Source organism: Trichosurus vulpecula, chromosome 1 (genome assembly GCF_011100635.1).
Source record: "Trichosurus vulpecula isolate mTriVul1 chromosome 1, mTriVul1.pri, whole genome shotgun sequence".
NCBI lineage: Eukaryota > Metazoa > Chordata > Mammalia > Diprotodontia > Phalangeridae > Trichosurus > Trichosurus vulpecula.
Genome location: NC_050573.1, coordinates 38,294,377 through 38,317,655, shown reverse-complemented (window position 1 = coordinate 38,317,655; position 23,279 = coordinate 38,294,377). Strand labels below are relative to the sequence as shown.

At 43.4% G+C, this 23,279-nt stretch overlaps 1 protein-coding gene across 1 annotated transcript in view; it reads right to left on the bottom strand.

Moving 5' to 3' along the window:
- Window positions 1-23,279, bottom strand: part of DNAH10 (dynein axonemal heavy chain 10) — a 164,758-nt gene that overhangs the window by 85,691 nt on the left and 55,788 nt on the right. The window contains exons 19-28 of the mRNA XM_036765131.1: window positions 19,728-20,204; window positions 19,446-19,604; window positions 16,805-16,921; window positions 16,207-16,309; window positions 15,488-15,666; window positions 13,901-14,112; window positions 8,412-8,565; window positions 7,107-7,340; window positions 3,055-3,177; window positions 1,200-1,433 (exon numbers count right to left, since the gene is read on the bottom strand). Coding sequence (XP_036621026.1) covers window positions 1,200-1,433; window positions 3,055-3,177; window positions 7,107-7,340; window positions 8,412-8,565; window positions 13,901-14,112; window positions 15,488-15,666; window positions 16,207-16,309; window positions 16,805-16,921; window positions 19,446-19,604; window positions 19,728-20,204 — 1,992 coding nt within the window. The remainder of the gene's footprint in view (window positions 1-1,199; window positions 1,434-3,054; window positions 3,178-7,106; window positions 7,341-8,411; window positions 8,566-13,900; window positions 14,113-15,487; window positions 15,667-16,206; window positions 16,310-16,804; window positions 16,922-19,445; window positions 19,605-19,727; window positions 20,205-23,279) is intronic.

Genomic DNA, 23,279 nt, shown 5'->3' with positions numbered 1-23,279 from the left:
CACACATGTACTACCTGTGTAATCCTAGGTAAGTCACTGCCTCAGTTTCCTTCTCTGTAAAATGGGGACAATACTTCCCAGGGTTGTTGTAAGGATCAATTGAGATAATATTTGTAAAGCACTTGGTGCTTGGTAAGCTGTAGGTGCTATACAAAAGCTTACTCTCTCCTTCCCCTTCTGAGCTCAAACAATCCATTAGCTTTAGAGTAGGGATTACAGGCACACACCCCGCCCTCGCACCCGCCCAGCACAAAACAGGTTTTAAAGAATGTTCATGTATCAGAATAAAATGAAAGTTCTTCAAAAGAGGCTAACCTAATTATACTCCCTCCTGTGAAAGGGAAATGTCGGCTTAGACACTACATCCAAATTATTTCGAAATAGGCCTTTTTCCCCCTAGAAAACATCTTTAGGCAATGAATGGTGATGACAGACTCAAAGCAAAATGTTAATGAGAAGAAAAGCCAAATAGAATTTTGAGAAAGAAGAGAGTGCTAATTTGACGCAGCGCTATGAGGTTAATTGAAAGACGTCTGATCAAGACAACTCCAGGAATGACTTCAAATATTTTCACAGGTGCTGATTTGGTCAGCCTTTCAATAACTCCAAAAAGAGCTACGAAGATACTACACTAGAGGTGTTATTTTAAAAACTGCCGCCCCAAAAAAAACAGGGCTAAGGAGAACAGGAAGAAGTTCGGAGGGAAGTACAAATAGGACAATTTTGAAAGTAACATATCTATTATATGCTTTTTTAAAAGCAAGTGGTATAATTGGAGATTCATGGTTTCATATAAAAACCACTTTTTGCATTCTGCTATGTGATGTATAGAAATGCTCTCTTTTTTGGTGTTTAGGTACAAACTTTTTTTTAACCTTTAATTAAATGACACCATACTTGACAATATAAGAATAATTATGAATAAGGACACCAGGGACAGCAAATAATCTCTCTGGCTCCAACCAGACATTATCACTTCGGTCTCACTGCATTTTTGCCACCATGGAAAAATAGAAAGAACCAAGCAATCTTTCTATTATGTATGCTTCCAAATCAACAAATCCAATCCATTTCCACTCGAAAGCTTCGCATTTCTCAGGAAAACCGAGCTGATTGGTTACATAGTGCAGATGGCAGCCTCTCTGACACTGCCCAGGGAGGGTTCCTGGCTTTTGACCCCAAGAGGCAGGGAACCTGACCTTTATCATGTGCTCCTGGACACAGAGCGGATCACTGCTGCCAAGGATGCTGAGTAGCTCGTCATCGGAGATGAAGAAGAACCTTGGGAAGGCATTTCTCTTTGAATCCAGATAGTCATTCAAGCTTTTCTGGCATTTCTCAAGCCCGTCATTTATATTCTGCAGGTCGGTGAGCCTATTTGGAGCTTCACAGCATCTCTTGATCACGGGGTCTTTTGAGGTCTCAGACATGATCTACCAAAGGTCGAAAATAGAGATTTCAGAAAAGACTGACTGTGAAGGAGCTCATTCTATGTAATTAATGATTTTAAAATACTGTCCTTTTCCTAATATGGCCTCAGACACTCACTAGCTGTGTGACCTTGGGCAAGTCACTTCACATGTTTGCCTTAACCTGCTAGAGAAGGAAATGACAAACCACTCCAGTATCTTTGCCAAGAAAACCCCATGGACAGCACGGTCCACAAGGTCACGAAGAGATGGACACAACTGAGCAACCTTCTATTGACTAGGTGCCCCCTTATGGCCAAAGTAAGCATCTACAAGACCCCCCTCATCCAGGTCTGGAGTCAGTGTCCAGGGGATAAAGCAGGGAAAAACTTAGTTACCCCCACCAGTGCCAAACCCACCAGTACTATACAATGACCAGTTGAGCTGCAGACTTTGTGCTTGTAACCAGATTAAAATACAAAGAAGTTGGGATGCACAAATGCAATTCATTCAAAATCCTTCAAGTTTCAGATCAGTAGCTGAATCTCAAATTCCATTTTACTAAATACCAAACAAACTACAAGAGGCAGCAGCCTGGTGAGTGAACAGAGAACCAGTTCAGAGCTAGGAAAACCCGACTCCCAGTCCCACTTCCGACACCTCCTGCCTGCAGAGCCCTGGGGATGCTCCTTACTCTCTTTCAGGTAAAGCAGTGGGTGCATCTGCTCTCTCAAGGGGGGCTTCCTTCACCCATGAACTCACAAATATGAGCTCCCCCGCCAAAAAAAAAACAGGACAAAGAAAAAAATCCAAACAAATGTAGAGCCAAACACACAAAAAAGGAGAAAATGTCTCTCAGTTGTCTTTCTACCCTGATCATGACTAAAAGAGATGCTCTCTAGTTCTTGCCCCTTTTCTATATTATTAATTCATTTATTAGAAATTTAACATTGAACATAAATACAAAAAGCGAACTTTGATTCAGAATGATTTACACTTAATTAATGTCAACACATAAAGTATCATATTACTATTTCAATCCTCGCTTTATGTTTCCATGACTATTCTTTAACTATTATCATTTCTGTCCTCTTATTATGCACTCTTCCAACTCTGCTTTTTTTACTTTACATTATTTCATTATGGTCTTTCTAGATGTTTTTATATTCCTCACATTTGTAAATCTTAACGTCATTATAATGTTCAATCACATTAACGTTCCATAATTTATTTAACCATCCTTCTAACACTGGCCATTTGGGTTACATTTTTTTTTAATTACATATAATGCTGCTATGAAAAAAATCTTTGCACAGATAGGTTTTTTTTTACTTTTGATTTTGATAATACCTTTAGGATATACCCCCACCAATGGGATCACTGGGTTAAAAGGTATGACTATATTAGTAAATCTTAACACATACTGCCAGATGGCTCTCCACTAAGTTGCTATGACTTTGCAATTCCACCAGCAATATATAAGTGCATCTTTTTCTATACACTCTTAGCAATGAGTTTGGCTGCTTTTAATTCTTTTTTGCCAATTTGATTGGTATTAGGAGGTACATAAAAGTTGCTTGAATGTGCATATCTTTAATTATTAGTGACATAATAATTAACTATTAACCATTATTAGATTACTTGCCCTTTTAAAGACTCTGTCAATGTTGTCAAATTTCTTTGCCTCATCTGGTAACTGTGATCGTATATCTCCACCAATAAAGATACTTTCAAGATACATCCACTTCCTCTGAACCACCATCCATATCTAGAAATGTACAATATTATTATCAGCACAGGACTGTGAATTCTATATCTTCACAAAATCTATCTAATAAAGTATATATCACAATTATTACTAATACAATATAATATAATTAATATAATAGATATAAATTAATATGATAAATAATGAATAATGTCATAATAATGATAGCAGGCATTTATATAGTACTTTAAGATTTACAATGCACTTTACGTAAATAATCTCATACATACATAGCAGAGATTTACATAGATAATCTTTCAGCCTCTCAACAACCCTGTGAGATGTTATAAAACAATGAGTTAATGTATTGGTACATCACGACCATAATCCCCCCCCCAGTTTATTATTTAATTCAATAAATATTTATTCAACATCTATGAGGGACAAGGTATTGCTGGGTCATAGGCACAAAAAGATGAAGTCAAATCCTGTCCTCAAGGGTCTTCAAATAATAATAATTAATGAAAGCTAACATTTATAGAGTGCTTACTGTGTTCCAGGGACTATGCTAAGTGTTTTATAATTATCACCTCATCTGATCCTTACCATAGCCCTGGGAGGAGGGCTCTATGATTATTCCCATCTTACAGATGAGAAAACTAAGGCAAGAAGAAGTTAGGTGACTTGCCCAGGTCACACAGCTAGTAAGTGTCTGAGGCTAGATTTGAACTAAATCTTCCTGATTCTAGGCCTGCACCACCTACCTGCCTCAAATAAAAGAGGAAGGCATGTAAACAAATAACTATGACACAAAGCAGAATGTATGAAGAATGATAAATGAGTTCAAAGTGTGATGAGAAATGTGAGGTGGAAGAAATCACTTTCAGCTGGGGGAAGAGGTGATCGAGGAAGGCTCCAGAGAGGAGGTGACACAAGTTGGGTCTTGAAGGAAAGAAGGATTTCCAGAGTCTGAGATCAAGGAGCGCACGCTCCAAAAGTGGGGAGCAGTAGGAACTAAAGTAAAGACTAAAGAGAGGGCAGGACAAGAACAGGGGTAGTAATGGGCCCATTTTGGAGTATATGAGAGAGGGTCTTGTGAAACAAAGCAATAGAGATAGGTTGTGGAGTATCTTAAATTGTGTATCCAGATTGCGGAGTATCTTGAAAATCTCCCCTTGAAAATCTGCAGCAGTTCTACACTGGCTACCAAATAAGGTACTAACTCTTGGGCTCTAGGCCTTCTATAATCTATCTCCAACCTATCTTTCCAGCCTTAATCTCAAACTACTTCCCTTTGAGGACTCTGAATGTTTGACTGACTGACTACAAGATGGGAGAGGCATAGATAAAAAGCAATTCTTCTGAAAAGGATCTGGGAGTCTTAGTGGACCACAAAAAGTCATTATGAGTCAGCACATAACAGGGAGGGGGAGGGGGCGTGTTGCAACAATTCGACTAGCAACTGTTGTGGGGGTGAAAAACCAGCACAAGCCCAACAACAAGAACACTGCCAGCACAGATTCTTTTGATCTGCTTTACTAAGGAAAGTAGCGTTAAGGAGTTAACAATCTTACTTTAATCCAACATACAAATATCATTCACTTAGTTCGGGGGAAAAAGCCAGCACCCTGAACTTCAGAGCAAATACGTATAAATTACAAACATACATTATAAACAAACAAAATACAATTCATAGTTAACAAGAAACAAGGATCTGAGTTCAGGAGCCTGTGAGCTCATAATAACAGCTGGCCCAGAGTCACGCACCACTACTCCTGTGGCTCAGAGCCCCAAGGGAGAACGCCAACCTCTGGGTTTATATATCTTCTTCAGGGTCAAAGGTGAGTCACACATGCGACTCACATGACCTAAAAGTGTCACAAAAATGCGACTTAAACCCACGTGGTCTAAAAGCCTCTGATGTCACAAACATGTCACTCAAACCCTTGTAAATTAGGCTTTCCCTTGAGGCAAGGAGGTCATCAAGGACTCCTAATTTAATCAAGGAAACAAAGGCCAAACTCTTCAAGGGCATTTGATTGAGTAAGTGCTAAAAGCCCATCTTAATTACCAATGCAGGGTGTCAGTAAAGGCTGCATGTAGATTTCAGGTCACAAGTTTTTTTAAAGGAAACAAAGGATTCTAAGAGACCAAGGTGAGATGGGAGTGCATTCCAGGCATGAGTAACAGCCAGTACAAAGGCAGAGGACCTTAATGTGAACTGCAAGAAGGCAAACTTTGGCTGAACCATGGAATGGAGGGAAGAGAATTATAGCACAAAGTTTTAGATAGATAGATAGACAGATAGATTTAATTTTGTGCTATTATATATATATGTGTGTGTGTGTGTATGTGTGTATGTATATATGTACTGTGTGTGAGCATATATATACTGTGTGTGAAAGGCTTTAAATGGGCCACATTAGAGTTTGTGATGTTTCATATGGGGGGTGGGGGATCCTAGGGAGCCATGGAAGTTTACAGAGTAGAGGAGTGACATGGGAGGGTTGCAGAAGCTAATGAAAAGGCTGCTGTAGTAGCTCAGGCAAGAGGCCATGAGAGCCTGACCTAATGATGCCAGCTCTTACATCTGGGTCCAAAAAATCGCCTTCAAAAGGACAAAATGGGGCAATGGGGGAGGGGAGGGGGTAGTCAGTAGTCTGTCTTAGAACTACCTGGGGGTACAGTACACTGTCAGTTCAAGAAGAGCCAACACTCCACATAGTAACCAACAAAGCCGATGCTCTCTTAGGCAGTTTTATCAGAGGCATAGCTTCCAGGAGCAGGGAGGGAGCCATCCCTGTGGTCCTACCCTGGTCAGACCACATCTGGTTATGGAGGCTACATTTTTAGGACAACGGTAAACTAGAGAACATCCAGAGGAAGACAACCAGGTTGACAAAGGCACTTGAGGTCATGCCTTTTGAGAACACCAGATGGCCATGGTGGTACTTTCTGGGAGTCAAGAAAACACTCAAGAGGAACGAGAGATGGGATGGTTGGCACAAAGGCTTTAAAGGAGGATGGAAGAGGGGCAGCAAGCATGCTGTTTGGAGGCATGTCTAGGTCTGATAGAGGGCTTTCAGCCATCCACTCGGTCACTGACCCAGGAGGACATCCGGGGCTTTCCATCAGCCCCACAACTGAACTTTTCTATAGGTCATCCCTTCCTGAAGAGCGAGCTCCTTGAGGTGAGGACTGCCTTGTGTTCTCTGCTCCTAATTCTACTACCCCAACATTTAGCCCAATTCTTGAAACACAGTAATTACCTACTAAATGTTTTTTATTCATTCATTCATTAAGATGAAAGAGAAGGAAGGAAGGAAAGATGGATGAAGACATTGGCAAGTTTAGAGAAGGGGAGGAGAGGAGCTGTGAAAAATCATCTCATGCAGCCTAGCTGTTCTCAGGAAAACAAGTGAAGTCAAGTTCAAATTTAATCATAACAACCATACACAGAAAAAACCTAACAGAATGCAATTAGCTTATGAGGAGAACACCACCCCCACCCCCAGACTCCCACAATACCACCACCGTAAAGAGATTCTTCCAAGTTCAAATCTGGCCTCAGACATTTATTAGTTTGTGCGAGCCTGGACAAGTCCTCTTAACCTGTTTACCTCAGTTTCCTCATCTGTAAAATGGAGATCATAATAGCACCTACTTCCCAGGTTGTTGTGAGGCTAAAATGAGATAGTATTTGTAAAGTGCTCAGAACAGTGCTTGGCACATGGTAGACATTATATAAAGTTAGCTATGATGATGATGGTGGTGGTGATGATGATGATGGTGGTGATGGTGGTGATGGTGATGATGATGATGATGATGGTGATGATGGTGATGGTGGTGATGGTGGTGATGATGATGGTGGTGATGGTGATGATGATGATGGTGATGATGGTGATGATGGTGATGGTGATGGTGATGATGCCCTTTACTGGCCCTATCAAACCTTGCTACATGAGCCACTCCTGGATTTTTTTCCTTACCTCAATAACTTCGCCAATTAAGGAGAGAGTTTTTTCCCATTTGTGCACAGTTGTCAGAAAGGGCCCAACAAATCTGCTTCCTGAAATGCTCTGGAGGTTGACAGTGTTGTCGTCAAGGCACTGAATGATGTCATCTACTGATCCCAAAATGTATCCTCGCTCTTGAGTTCCTTTAATGTACTTTATGACAGAAAATTTCATATTTTCCCATGTGTCTAATATCTCCTTGACACCCTGTTGGTGGATATAAAAAGAATGGTTCAATTAATCAATCGGATCCATGAAGTACCTACTGTGTGCTAATTACTATAGATACAAACAAGTCTCAACCCCCCCCCCCAGAACCTCAGGTATCTAACAGGGGGCCAACACACACATAGATAACATTATAAGCAAAATGAATACAAAACAGATTTAAAATAAGTAACATGGGACAGGAGAGGGAAAGAGGGGCCGACGGCCTGCAGGAGATGGCCACAATGGAGTTTAGTCTGAAGGAGCCTGAGAAGGGCCCTCTAAGCAGAATGGACAAACAGGTTATGGAAAGATCAGGGGATGGCAGAAGGAAAGTCCCACGTGAAGAGCAACAAGAAAGGCCAGTTTTTCTGGATTGTTTAGTGGCTCGGCGGAATCTCCCCGAATGTGGCTGGGAAGGTAGGACCAGGTTGTGAAGAGCCTGAGACTCTCTCTCTTGCCTTTAGCAATACTCTTCAATTCTGCTCTAAATTTCAGTTGTTATTTGGGGCAATCAAAAGTAGAATTCAATGCAATTCGATTCCCTAAGGATTTCTTGAGCCTCTACTCTGTGAAAATCACTACGGTAGGCACTAGGGGGGAAAGTCAAACAAAAATCCTTGCCTTCCAGGGAGCTTACATTCTATTGGGGAAAGAGAACTTGTACAAAAGTAAATGTTCAGATGGAGAAATCATCTTCTGAATGAGTATCACGAATAATGACAACTAGGTGGCGCCATAGTGCACAGAGCACGGTCCTGGAGTCAGAAAGACTCTTCTTCTGAGTTCAAATGTGACCTCAGACATTTAATAGCTGTGTGACCCTGGGCAAGTCACTTCACCCTGTTTGCTTCAGTTTCCTCATATGTAAAATGAACTGGAGGAGGAAATGGCAAAACTACTCTAGTATCTCTGCCGAGAAAAATCCAAAAGGGTCACAAAGAGCTGGATGTGAATGAAACAACCGAACAACAACAAAAAAAAATCAGGAATAATAGGAATCCAATGGCCTCTTTTGGAGCAGAAATACATTTTTCTGGGTTTTTTATATCTGAAGATCAGCACTCTTACCTTCTCAATGGTGATTTCCTTGACAGCAGCAACCACAATCTCTTGGATAACATCTGTATGCTTGTGAAGTTCCATGGCAAACATGTTTTCCAGAGTAAATGTATCTGTCATCTCAAAAAATATGCCAGTTTTTTCCATGAGTTCTTTCCAGTGTCTGAAAATGAACCATTAGATGCACAGCTAAGTCTTTTTTAAAATAATTAAGACTTTTTTATTTTTAGTTTACAACACTCAGTTCCACATGATTTTGAGTTCCAGACTTTCTTCCCCGCCCCCTCTCCCCAAGACAGCATGGAATCCGATATATCTTCTAAGTATAACTTCGCATTGAACTTATTTACACAATAGTCAAGTTGTAAAGAAGAGCTAAGTCTTAATAAAGTGTCACTCATTTACACAAATACTGAGTGCCCAGTATGTATACGGCACTGCTTGGGCAGGGATTGGGAGCAGAGGGAAATGAAGATATTTTAAATTTTAAAAATTTTTAAATTTTAAATTTAAATTTTTTAATTTTTTAAAAATGAAACAAATGAAAAATGAAACAAAAAATGAAACAAAATCCCTGAGAGGTTTTCTATAGTCTAGCAGGTAGGAGAGAATGCCCAAGCATACAAAATAATTTACAATTCAATCTAAGAAGCATTTCTTAAGCACGTACTGTGTGCTAATACATACAGTAGGCACTTAATAAATGCTTGCTGCCTAACCCCTAGGCACTGGAAATACAAGCACATTAAAACAACATGAATGGGGGTGGGGGGGGAGGAAGGAAGGAAGAGAATTTAGAATTCAAAGTTTAAAAACAAATGTTAAAAATTGTTTTTACATGTAACTAGGGAAAAATACTAAATATCCAAAAACAACATGAATTAAGACACATTTATATATAACATACACACATATATACATATATGTATGTGTGTGTGTGTATCCATGATAACTAAAGGAGGGAAGAAACACTAAGAGCTAGGGAAATCAGGAAAGGCTTCCCCAAGGAGGTGATACAGCAGCAGAGCCCTGAAGGAATCCAGGGACTCTAAGAAGTGGAAGTCTAGGCATGAGGCACAGCCTGGGATAAGGCAGGGAGGTAGGAGAGGAGATACTGAGTTTGGAGAACAGCAAGCAAATAGTTGGGCTGGAACATTGACCACATGAAAGGGAATCATGCAAAACAAACCTCCAAAAGGGAGGCTGGAGGCAGCTGGGAAGGGCTTTAAAGGCAAATCCATGGAAGGAGTTTTGTATTTTATCGTAGCAGCAGTAGGGAGCCACTGAAGGTTCCTGCCCAGGGGAGTGAGTGGAAGACTGTGTGGAAGAGGCTGGAGGCCAGAATAGAAGGATCACAATACTGAAACTCTTCAGGCAAGGGAGCTGCGATGACTCAAGGGAGTCATACCCAGGGGACCTGTAGGGTGGTGTTCTTGTTTACCATGAGCAATTTCCCTGCTACCTCCTGCCCCCCAATGCCCCAGCTCCCTGAACCATTACCAGCAGGCTAGGACCACAGCCAAGTCTCTGATGCTGGACTGAACCCAGTCCAGAAGCAGAACTCCTCCACCTAGGCTTTTCACCACCAGGACTCAGCCAAGAGCAAACTGCTGTCCGAACCCTATCTACAACAAAAGCTGCTGACACTAGACCCAGTCGTTCTTCTTCCCTTGTGCTTATATAAGGGTGGACTCAAAGCCTAAGAAGGTTTTGCTGGCCAAAGAAACTTAATAAAGTCAGGGATATCACTAGGTTGGGAAGAGCAATACCCACCCCGGGCTTAGTTTGGTTCCAGCGCTATTCTGCCTTCCATTTATGCACTTGGAAGAGAAAAACTGTTTTGAAATCAAAAAGCCGGGGAATTCCAAATCACAGAGGCTTGGCAGGTTGCTGAGAGGGTAATCTCCAAGTGGATGACAGCTAGATAAAGTTTAGCAGCTAGAAATTAAACAGGCAGCCACACAGATTTTTCTAGACCTAAGCTAGATAGAGGTGGAAGCTCTAGTAACCAAGAAATGTAATTCAAAAAACAGAAAATAGAATTAAGCCCGTAGGCACTAAGTTAGAAGCAGCATCTCTGCTATGGGTTCTGAAGAGGTCAGCGGCTGAGACAAAGCCTCTCCTTCTGGAAAGGGAAGCCCCTTCCAGCTAAGGATCTGAAAGAAACAGAGAGACCACTCCAATGGAAGGAGAATGTGGGTGCTTTGGTTGTTTTTTGCCTAGTCCTAGGGAGCCATTTCCAGTCATCCTGATCTATATCTGGCCACTGGACCCAGATGGCTCCAGAGGAGAAAGTCCTCCCTTACTTAAATCCAATTCACTTGCAAGTCACACCATCATTTCCTGATGTCACGGTCCTCTTCAAGAACCGAAGACCAACAACAGCCTACTCCTATGAACGTGTTAGAGGGTCTGCCTTTTCTTTTAAAGAGCATCACAAAGAAAGCCTCCAAGCTGTCCACTAAAAGAGCCTGGCAGAGCCCACTCACCCTGCTATGAAGAGCAGATAGGCCCCTAGCCAAGGACTCTAGCTGAAGCCAGAAGCAGGGAGGAGCCCCCTCACCACATGTCCAGTGAAGCCCAGCAGGACCCTTGGGACCCGCAGATCATGTCCAGTTTAGACTGTTAGACACTCAAGACCAACTTGGAGTAAGCCAGAATCGTCTCTCCACAAGACTGAAGTGGGCTTGCCACATCAGAGGCATGAGCTCCACCCGCCATATATGTGTCCTAACTGTCCTGCGCACTAGTGGTGCATGTGTCTGCGGAAGAGCATCCCAGCTGTATTAGAAAGAAACGTTTCGCGGCTACTTTTCTTACTATCTCATTACATGCTTTTGATTTGAATTAATTTCATCCTCGGGCGGATTAGTAAAGATGAGCCTAACGATGAGGGCTCTTGAGCTATGGCTTTAAGTGGAGGTAAACCCACAGAATATGCTGAACCTGAGACAGGCAGCGGCATCCAGGGGACTCACCGTCTGATTTGAAGAGTGTTCCCCACCCCAAACGCGCGCGCGCGCGCACACACACACACACACACACACACACACACACACACACATACATACACACACACATACACACACACACATACATACACACACACTAAAAACATGAAAGAAAATGGCACAGAGTGATACACTGAGAAGAAGAATCCCAACTCAGCTGCCAAGGTAACCTTCCCAAAGTGAAGGTATGACGATGTCGCTCTGCCATTCCATTAACTCCAGTGGCCAATGTAAGATCCTCTCTTTGGAATTTAAAGCCCTTCATAACCTCCCTCCCGCAGTTTTCCAGTCTTTTTGGACATTACATTCCCCTACAGTAGCACCGGCCTCCTTGCTGATCTTCCAACAATACTTCATCTACCGACTCTGGGCATCTTCTCTAGCTGGGCCTCATGCCTGGAATGCTCTCTCTCCTCATCTCCACTGCCCCGCTTTCCTAGCTTCCTTCAAATCCCAGCCAAAATTCTACCTTCTACAGGAAGCCTTTCCTGATCCCTCTTAATTCTAGTGTCTTCCACCCTGTTGATTATTTCCAATTTAGTCTACGTACAGCATGTTTGTACGGTTATCTGCACATCGTCTCCCTTGTTAGACTGTGGGCTCCTTGAGGGCAGGGACTGTCTTTGTATTCCCAGCACTTAGCACAGTCCCTGCTTCATAAACGATGATTGACTGATTGACACAGGTAGCCCCCTCCACTGCCACATCACCCCCGAGAATTCTGGTCACTCTCATGCCCAAGCACTCTTGAAGACCTTTCGATCCTAACCACCTACACCTTTCCTAAAATTACTCCCAGTCTTCACCACAACGACCTGCCCTTCCATCCCTCAGAGTTCTCCCAGACCATTACTTCTGCTCCTCCTTCATTTTCTTCCCTTCCCAGTATTTATACTGTAGTTAATGAGTTCAACTATACTCTCTCCTCTACTCTCAAATCCCTTGAGTCTTTGTGCTACTGCAATTCATGGCTTTTAACACGACAACCCTGAACTAACCCCTGCCCCAAGACAACCCTGGACTAACCCTCCACCCATGACAACCCTGGACTAACCCCCCACCTATGACAACCCTGGACTAACCCCCCACCTATGACAACCCTGGACTAACCCCACCATCCACCCCACTTGCTCCCACTACTGAATTCTACTGAAGGTCACTGGAAGAAGTCACAAATCCACCAGGCCAAGAGCCATTCCACCACGGATCAGTCATCAAAGGGTTAAAAGAAGGAACATAAACTATTAACGATCATTTGAAAGACCATTCCAAATCACTTTTAATAAGAGATACGCACGTCAAAACAACTGATGTTTCACCTCACACCCAGCAAATTGGCGACAATGACAAAAGATTTTAATAGTTGATCTTAGAGGAGCTGCAGAAATACAGGCAAAGCTATGAACTGATTTAACCATTCTGAAAAGTAATCTGGAATTAGGCCTTTAAAAAGCAACTAAAATCCTGTAATCCAAAGATTCCACTCCCAGGTATATACCCCAAGGAGGTCAAAGACAGAAACAAAATACCCACATAAACACAATGTTTTATAGTGTCTTTTTTTTTCATTTTTATTCCCCTAAAACTGATAACAAAGTGAATGCCCATGAGTTCAGGAGTGGTTGAACAAATTGGCATGTAAAATGGGATGAAATATTATTACAGTGGAAAGAACACTGAATTTAGAGTCAGAGGACCTGAATTCAAATCCTGCTTTTGCCATTTGCTATCCATAAGACCTTGGGCAAGTCCTAGAAACTCTCAGGGCCTCAGTTTCCTTCTCTAAAATCAAGCGGTTGGACTAGATGACACCTAATGTCCCATTCAGCTTCTAATCTATGATTCCCATAATCCTTATGACCCCTATTGAGCTGTAAGGAATGAAGAAAAAAATTGAGAAACCAAGAGAAACATGGGAAGACCAGTACGAATAAATGAAGGGTAAAGAAAACGGAACTAGGGGTGCAATATACATAAATACTGTGAAAATGTAAACAAGGACACTATTGATGGCAACATCCGATTTCGATCTCGGCAGAAAGGTGGGGGACAACAGGACCTGAATGGTACATGCGCAGTCAGACGTGGCTGCTTTATCAGTAAGTTTTGATTAACCATTTTTCTTGGCTATGTGGGAGGGTTTGGTGGAAAGAAGAGAAACATTGAGAACTTACTGCATGTGAAAATCAAAAGTCAACTACCAGACATTTTTCCCCTAGCAGTCTGAGGGCAGAATTTAGCCAACAGGTGAGGCAGCAGAGAAAGCATCATGCTGGTCTCTGGGCATTTGGCTTCTTTGGCCAACAGGTGACACTGTGGTGCCTTAGTGCCAGGATAAGCACAGTACCCACATTGAAGACCTGGGTTCAAATCCAGTGTCAGACACTTACTAGTCATGTGACCCTGAGCGCCTCTCTGTGCCTCAGTTTCTCCATCTGTAAATTAGGGAGAGGGGGAATTGAAGGCCTACCACCCAATAGAACAGACCTCTCTCTCAGAGCTTCATTCTTCAAGTCCAGCAGCAAAGGAATGGAATCTTTAAACGCCTTCATTCTGGATTCCAAATAAAAGGCGACTGTCAGGCTCCGCACCTGCCTGGGGAGTTTTCTGAGGGCTCTGAGGAAGCTTTCAATGCCTTCCTGGAGAAACTGAACGTTCAGGTTAGACCACAGTGTCTGAGACCATTCCTCTTTGGCAGCCTGTAAAAAGACAGCCGGTCTGATCAACATGACGTCCCTTGGACAACTGACCCAAATTTAATAGAAACGTCTAATTTTCACTTTTTTTCACTTTTAAAAAATCTTTTTAAAAAGTTTCTTTCTTTGGGCTTCACAAGCACATGCCCACTGTATGGAAGAACAAGCAACAGGTCTAAAAACAGGTCTAAAAAAATTTGGGGGGCTTCCAAAGAGGCAAAAAGTCTTGTTTTTTAAAGCAGCCACTGTAATCTATTCATGTAAAGTGTTCGGCAAACCTTAAAGCACTATGTTAATGTCAGTTGTTATCTAACTAGTAAATCTTAGCACCAACAGGCTGACAAAAATGAGACTCTGAGATCCGTTCCCTAAGAAACTAGTGCTTATTTAAGCTGAGGCCTCCCCTGGAACCCTGCACCCAGAGCTCTGCACCCAGCAGCCACTCAGATTATGTGCCAATTTGAACTGACAGTAATTGAGGCTAATGGTCATCTCCCAGGAGTGACAGGCTGTCGTGGGGAAGAAGGAATAGCATTGTGCTGCTTGTCCTCAGAAAGTGGAACTCAGTAGAGGTTACAAAGAGCTGGGTTTAGGCTGGATGTCAGAAAGAACTTCCTGACAATCAGACCTGACCAAGACCGAGATGGAGCTGCCCAGGGAGACTGCAGTTCAGCCTTACCTGAGGTCTACAAGAAAAGACTTGGGGACCAACTAACCCTGTCCAAGGTCCTGCTTGGGCTGCGTGGCCATTTGGGTCCCTTCTCAATCCTCAACTTCTTGGCTCTATACTATGGGCTAAACTCACACTGATATGACTGAATTCAGTTAAAATATATGACTTATTACATGCATTTCTAATCCACATGATACCAGAAAAAATAGCTGACTATATTTTTCACATTTCAATTTTTTGGGGAATCGTGTAGATAAGTGGAGTCAAATTCAAATAGACAAAGGTTCCTGACAGGTGGAGAGAGGGGGCACATATTGACTTGGGAAACCCCAGATTAACATGATCTATGTTGTATTGTATTTTTATTCATTTTATTAAATGTTTCTCAATCACATTTTAAGCTGGTTGAGACAGCACTCAGAGTTGCTGTGAGCTTAATACCTCTGATATAGACAATAGCCTGAATCTACATGAAGCATCGAGATGACCACTTACTTTCTGAGATCTTGGCCTACACACCAAAGACTGGTTTGCTCACACAACCCTCCATCCCACCTCCTGGTCCCCCAACATAACAAAGGGTGGAGAGTCTTAGAAAACAAAAATTGGGAAGCCCTATCCTGGTCTTGGGATAAGCCTAATTTCTGCTGAGCCCAGGTTTTTCTGGCATTTCTCCACCTGCCTGCCTGCCTCCAGGTCACTTACCTTCTGTGCTTTATAAATGTCATAGATTTGCCTCAATCCGGCTATTTCCCTCTGTACTTGCAGCAATTCTGGGTACATTGTAATTGGAAGATCAAAGAGCTTTTCGGCGTTAGCCAGCTCCTGGCGGTTTCTTTCATGCTTCACCACCTCCTTCTCAAAGACAGCTAAGAGTTCCATTCCTGGGAAAAGGTTCATAAAGTTCCCAGTCACAAATAGGGCTACTCCTTGCATAGGATACTCCATCTACCAACTCTGGGAATTTTCCTGGCTATTCCCCATCCCTAGAGTTCTCTCCCTCCTCATCTCAGCCTCATGGCTTTCTTGGCTCTCCTCAAGTCCCAGTGAAAACTTCACCTTCTATAAGAAGGTGAACCCAATCTCCCTCAACACTAGGGATTATCTCCAATGCTGATGATTATCTCCAGTGTATCCTATATAAATCTTGTTTGTAGACAGTTATTTGCATGTTGAATCTCCCAGTGGACTGTGAGTGAGAACGCTGCATGGCACACAGTAGGCATTTAATAAATGCTCATCGACAGCTTGACTTGACTCTTGGGTTCTATATTTACATGTATTATAAATATCTCAGAAAATGATATCAGGGAAACACTTCTATGCCTGGGAAACTATATTGTGACTTCATGAATGGTCAGTGACTGTTTCTCACGTGAAATTCTTACCCATAATCCACCTGAGTATCTCAAGTATGTCCTCACCTTTATCAAGATCCTCACCAACAGAACCAGGGCCTTCCCTATAAAAACGTCTCGCAAAGCTTTGTATCTCATGACTATAGTCGGCAATTTCAGCACGAGTGATCTGAGAAAAGCAATTTAGATCATCAGTCATTCTAATAATGAGAATAGCCCACTTTTGTATAACATCTTAGAGTTTTTTTAAGCTGCTTTTTTGTTTTTTTAAAGATTTAAGCACTTTCCTTACATAAAAGGCACGCGTTATCATTCCCATTTTACCAATGTGGAGACTAAGGCCTAGAAGGATTAAAAGGTAATGTTTATAGCTTAAAGATCTGAGAAGCACTTACATGGTGTCGCTTAACCCTCACAACAATCGCATTTTATATTCTATCTCCATTTTAAGGATGAAGAAATTGAAACCCAGAAAGGTTAGGTGTTTTTCCTAAGGTCAAGCAGCTAGTGCCTGAGGTGGGATTTGAATCCACATCTTACTGACTCCAAGTCCAGTAGACCATCCCACACATGCTGCTCCAGGCCTGTTCCGCTGTTCCACACCCCATCCTTTCGTTTCCCCTTAATCTATCTTTGTACTTATAATGTAAAACCAAGAAAGTACCTCTGTAAATGTCTTCTTTATGCCCCCAAGAGAGTGTTCGACTTCCACCGATTCTGCAAACAGATTTTTCCATATGTCTTCAATTTGTGAAGCTAGTTCCCTCTCAGCTTCGCTAGGCTGATGAGAAACAAGGCACAGAGTAAATGGGGAGGTCTTGGAGGACCAGTCTGCAGTGGGAGTTCACTTCCTGTCCCTTTCACTCTTCCATCAGGACTTATTTTCTGGCTCTAGCTGCACCATATCCCAGGAAATGCCTGTTCTAACGAAGGCTCGAGTTCCAACTACCTGAATGGTGTCAGGCTCGCCGCTTACTTTATTTCTGCTACGCTCTGGCCAGTGATGGGAAGCTATGCCTCCAAAGCCCCGTAAAAGAGCAGAGAGTTCAGTCAAAACATCAAAGTTCTGTGCGTGTACTCTCTCCTACCCTATAAAAAAGTACAAACTCCTTTGTCTGGCATTTCAGCCCTTCCACAATCTGGGTCCAGACTCCCGTCTTTACAGCCTCAGTGCACATGAATGTCCTTTATTCACTCTACATTCTGGCCCAACCGGCCTGACATACCACCATTTCCTCACATACCACCTTCCATCTCCCGCTGCTGGGCCTTTGCAATGACTGTCCCCCATGCCTGGAATGCCTTCCCTCCTCACTTCTGCCTCTTGAGATCCTTCAAGACTCAGATCAAACACTACATGAAGCCTTTCCTCATCACCCTCCCCAAAGGGAAATTACTCTGCATAAATTTGTATTCATTTAGATACATAAGATTGTTGTGCCACCCCTCAGCCCCAGGAAAATGGAAATTCTTTGAGAGCAAACATTTTTTCTCTTTGTATCCCCATTACCCAGCACATAATAGGCATTTAATCAATATCTGTCCATTGAGAAAAAGTGAAAAACTATTAAAGGACTGTGTTGAATGTCCACATTCACTTAAAGAATAAAATTTGCACTTTACCCTAAATGGGACTTGAACTCTTCAAATGAAGAAAAACTTGTAGCCTACTAACACTTAAAAAAAAAAACAGGTGCCCAACATTTTGTAGCAAAATTCTAAGTTAAAGCAGCCCCTCCTCTAAGGGGCATTTACCCCCAAATCTGGTGCTGCCTGATCAGAACATAACTCGTCCATCTCTTCAGTTTCCTTATGTACCCTCCAAAGCAGAGTTTTCAGCCTTAACTTTGTCCAGCCCCCATCACTATGGATGAGAACAGTTCATCACACCCCTACGGAGCTTCAGGGTCTGGACAGTGCTTTCCACATGAGAACCCTGGAAGATGGGCACTAGGAGAATTATTACCTCCATTTTACAGCACAGGAGATGGTGTCTCCAAAAACCTAAGAAGACTGTATCTGTACCAAAGGCGCTCATTTGGCGGGGTCGGGGGTACTCAAACCAGGGACCCCTAACTACTCTAAGGTACCATTATGTTGGTAGTAAGGCCAACAGATCAACATAATCAATTAACAGGTTATTGATCACCCGGTGGTGGTGGTATTCAGTCATGTCTGACTCTGTGACCCAATTTGGGCTTTTCTTGGCAAAGGTACTGGAGTGGTTTGCCATTTCCTTCTCCAGCTCATTTTATAGATAAGGAAACTGAGGCAAACAGAGCTAAGCACCCACAATTAGTAAGTGTCTGAGGCCAGATTTGAACTCAGGCAGATGAGTATTCCTGACTCCAGGCCCAGCACTCTGTCCGCTACACCGTTTAGCTGAGCCTTTCTATCACCTACTATATCCAGCCCAATGTAGCTACCGAGACGAACACAAAAGAAGTAAAGGCATGTTCTCTGCCCTTTTTGGGGGGAGGGGACCAAAATTGTCATTTCATGAGTGTAGGAAACACCCTTTGCAATCTGCCTTCCATACTTTATTTTGTATCTCCCTCCCTTCTTCTATATCTCTGCCCTCCCTCTCCCTTTCTCTGTCTTTTCCTCTCTCCTTCCTCTCCTCCTTCTCTTCTCCTCTCTCTCCTCCATGCTTTCTCTTTCTCTCCTCTTTCTCACTGTCTCTCCTCTTCTTTCTCCTCTCTCTTATCCTCCCTCCCTCTTCTTCTTCCTTCTCTCTCTCTCTCTCTCTCTCTCTCTCTTCTATACTTTCTCTCTCTCTGGTTCTTAACCTAGTCTATGAATAGATTTGGGGGAGGGAGAGGGTCTATGAACTCAGATGGACAAAAAAATCATATCTTTATTTCCTCTAAACTCTAACTGAAATTCAGCATTTTCTTCCATTACAAATTAGAAAACAAAAACATGATTCTGAGAATGGGAACACAGGCTTCACCAGACTGCCAAAGAGGTCACTGACAGTCAGTCAATAAGCATTTATTAATCTCCCACTGTGTGCCAGGCATTATGCTAAGCATCGGGGATACAAAGAAAGGCAAAAGACAGTCCCTGCCCTCAAGGAGCTGACAGTCTAATGGGGAAGACAACATACCAACAACTATGTGCAAATAAGCCATAGACAGTACAAACAGGAAGTATCCAATAAAGACACTAAAAAGCTGAAGAGCCCCTCCCTTAAATGGGACCCCACAGAGCAGGAGAACTGCATGCCATCCACCATCTTTCTAAAAACAATCTTTGTTATGCAGCCGAGTCACAAAATGTTTAGGAAATGCAGAATCACTTACATAGAGGTCATATATCGCCATGGTCCTGTATCTCTCCTGAATATCCCTATATCTCAGTTCCACTATAAACGATTTGCTTCTAATTTCAGCAATTGTTGCGAGGACAAATTTGAGATCTTCGAGACTAGTGGGAGGCCTCTTGAGATTTTTTGACAACGTCTATAAAAAAAAAGTTGTGAGACCTTATGGGCATCTCGAGCAAGAAAAGAAACAGTTCAAAAAGAACACTAGAAGTTATGAAATGATTTTTTTTCCATTGGCGGGAACAGAGAAACCACATACCTCTAGCTCCTCATTGAGAAGGAGCAGCTCTTCCTTGGCTGACTCGCTAAGAAGTCTCCCCAGAGAAACCACCCAGGACTTGGCGCTCTCCTGCACCGTGTAAGCCAATGGCCCCAGCTGGAGGCGGATACACTGTTCATCCTTGATCAGGGACTGCCGCGTCACATCATTGGCTATCTTAGAGTAGAATTGGAGCTTGTCATCATACGCCACGCAGGGGGGCTTCTTGGCGGCAAACTTCTCCATGACGATGGCCTTGTCCAGCTTCCAAAGGGGACGGTAGCGCTTCCATTTGTGCAGGTATTTCATGAGGCTGACCAGGACCCTGTGCACGTTCTGGGGGATCATGATGGCCTGCTCCATGATCTGGGGGTTCAGGAACACATCGTCATAAAAACTCATTATGACGAGCTCCTCCTCCTCACCTTTTTGGGGGGCACACTCAATGCAGGTGCCATTCATCCATCGGACAAAATGCTAGAGAGTCAAGAAAAAAAGAAGAAAAAATGTTTTGGGCACAGGCTTTGAAGTTTTCATTGCTTTAAATTCTGGCAAATGACTTTTATTAATTCTTCCTTGCTAAAGATAGATAAGAACAGGGGTTCTTAAGGTGGAAGGGGGAGGGTAGTCCATGAACGTGAATGTGGAAAAAGATAACATTTTTATTTTCACTAACCTCTAACAGAAATTCAGCAAATTCTTCCAAATATTTAAAAATACAATTCTGAGAAGCATTCCACAGGCTTCATCAGACTAACTTGACCAAGGGATTGAAGACACAAAAAAAGCTAAGAACTCCTGAACATGAATGATGTTGTCTAGGGTACAACACTGGTCTGATTACAGGCTGCACCCCTCCCCAAATGAGATTGCTTTGAAAGGATACAAACAAATATACAAATATATTCCAAAACAGGGTGGTGTGATGGTAAAGAGCAGCTTCTAAGTCAGGATGGCCTGGGTTCAAGGCTCACTTCTGACCCATACTGGCTTCCTGACCTTCAATAAGTAACAATTTCTCAATGTCCACAAGCAGCTGTCTAGGACTGCTCATTCGCCTACTTTGCTAGAGGGTGTTTCCGTATTGGGAGTTCCCGAGAACTGCCTATAATGAAATCACCATACCAAACACAGAAGGAGAAAGAGAGCTCATCACCACTGTCTCTGTTTGACTTAGGAGGTCAGGAGGATGCACTCGGGCTGAGTAACTCGGCCGAGGCGCCCAACCAGAGGCGAGGCTGGCCTCTAGCTCACACACTGACTACCTTTTGGTTGTCAGCCATCTCCGCAGTATAGGTCAGCGGGGGTCAATAATAATTTGCTTTTTTAAAAAAATAAAAGAACTAGTCCTTGAGATTTAATATAAATTACAGCCTGGATTTAAAAAAAAAAAAGTTGTAGTATTTTAAGACAAATTAAAATGAAGATAGAGCACCTCCTCCCTCCCTCCCTCCCCGGGGTGTTGTGAGGGTCCAATGAGGTAGCGGGTTAAATCCTCTGCAAATTCTTCGATGCAGGGAACTCCCGGTAGGAAAAACTCTCACCACTAATGCAGATGGGCAGCCACTCCGCAGCCGATTCCCTTACAGAGTATAAAAGGCAAGTTAGAGGCCGCTAGGTGGCGTCATCGTGCACAGAACTCTGGGCCTGGAGTCAGGAAGCCCCGAGTTCCAATGAGGCTTCAGAGGCTTGCTAGCTGTACGTCGCGGGGCGAGTTACTTTAACTTCTCTGTGCCTCAAGTTTCCCATCTGTAAAATGGGGACCATAATGGCCCCGACCTTGCAGGTTTGCGAGGATCAACCCAGTTAACGTTGACAAAGGCTCAAACGCTACATACACGCCTGAGATTGCTATCATTCCTCCCTTCAAACCGGCTCTCTATCCACAGCGCAATGTCAAATAAGTACCAAGCGTAGTGCGGGCTTGCTGGTGAAGGGCCAGCCCCGGCAGCGCGCTCAGGAGACCCGCGCGGATCTTTGCTGAGCCTGCTGCTGGGCGTGTGTGTGCGCGCCGATGGGAAGGGAAGGGCAGGCGCAGAGGACTGTAATTGGCGACCACACCAGAATCGAGCCACTGCCCAAAGGGCATTGAGGGGCCCAATCGCCGCGTAAGACCCCTGGGCTGGTAAGCGCCCCCACCAACCCACCCCACCTGGTCACCATGCCGCTTGGAGTGCCTAGGTCGCTGCTGTCCCTCTTAGGGCCATTAGATAATAGGAACTCTCAGGTAAAGGAGGACTGGGAGAAAGAAAGACCTTGTGAGGAAACAGAAGACCAGAGACCCCAGTGACGGCATCTCATGGCCACGGCTCGGCCAGAGGAGGCTCCATCCAGGCAGGAGGTGAGCTTGGCAGCTGGGACCATGGCAGCCGCTTGGCCACTGGCTATGCCACATCGAGCAGTGCACTTGGTAGGGACCGAGGTAGTAGAAGGGAGAGGGTGCCCCACTTTGGGGCTGTACTTTCGTGCCACTATACCATCTCAGTAAATTGACTTTTATAAAAGCTAACTGATGTTAATTGCTTATCAATGATGCTTGGAGAGGAAAGCAGTCTTGTGATGATCCAGATGGAGGCTGACACAGGTGATAAAGATGTCGGAGAGAAGACGGGTATAAGAGATGCGGAGCAGGCAGAATCAGCCCGACTTGAGACTGATAGGATTTGGGGGAGGGGAGGCTGCAAACAGGTTCTGTTTGTGAGGTTTTTTCCCCAATCTTTTAGGATGTGTTTTCCCTTTTCAAATATTTTGATACCTTATATCTCAATGGGTCTGTGAGCTCACTGGCACTATTTTATTCAGTTCAACTCAAAAACACTCATTTTTGTTTTTTCTTTATTTAAAGAGTTGTCAGCATGGCTTATACTCTAAGTTATCTTTCTAGCACTCTCCAGCCGAGTCCCCACTGTGACTAGTTGCAGACATTTGCCAAATCACTAGCCAGGTTCATGCTTACAGGCCTCCGGAAACGGATCGGAGCAAAGGGAACTAGACACAGGAGACTTAAGCTATGGCCTTGGCTAAGCAGCAGCACCCAGCTATGGGGTTTATAGGGGAAAGCAGAGAAATCATCTGGTCCATAGGAGTCCATTTTTACACACGAGAAAACGGAGGCCCAAAGTTACCTGCCCAAAGTAGCACAAAAAAGACCCAGAAGAGGCAGGATCTGAACCCAGGGAGTGTAACTCCCAATTCAGTGCTCCTCCCAATACAGATGTCTGCCAAGTGCTTAGGGCAGTGCTAACTATACAAGAGGCACTTAATAAATGCTTGTTCCATCCCTTTGCTTTGCACTCACTGGCTGTCCCCACAGCCTGGAATGCTCTGCCCCATCACTTGGGCCTCTTAATTTCCCTACCAAAGCTCAGTTCAATCCCAACTTCTGCAGGAAACCTTTCCTGCATCCCTCCCCCCACCAGCTGCTAATAAGGCTCCCTTTCAGATTTCCTTCATCTATTCTGTGTACAGAGAGAAACAGAGACAGAAAGAGAGACTGAGACAGAGACAAAGAGACAGAGAGAGACTGAGACAGAGACAGAAAAAGAGAGACAT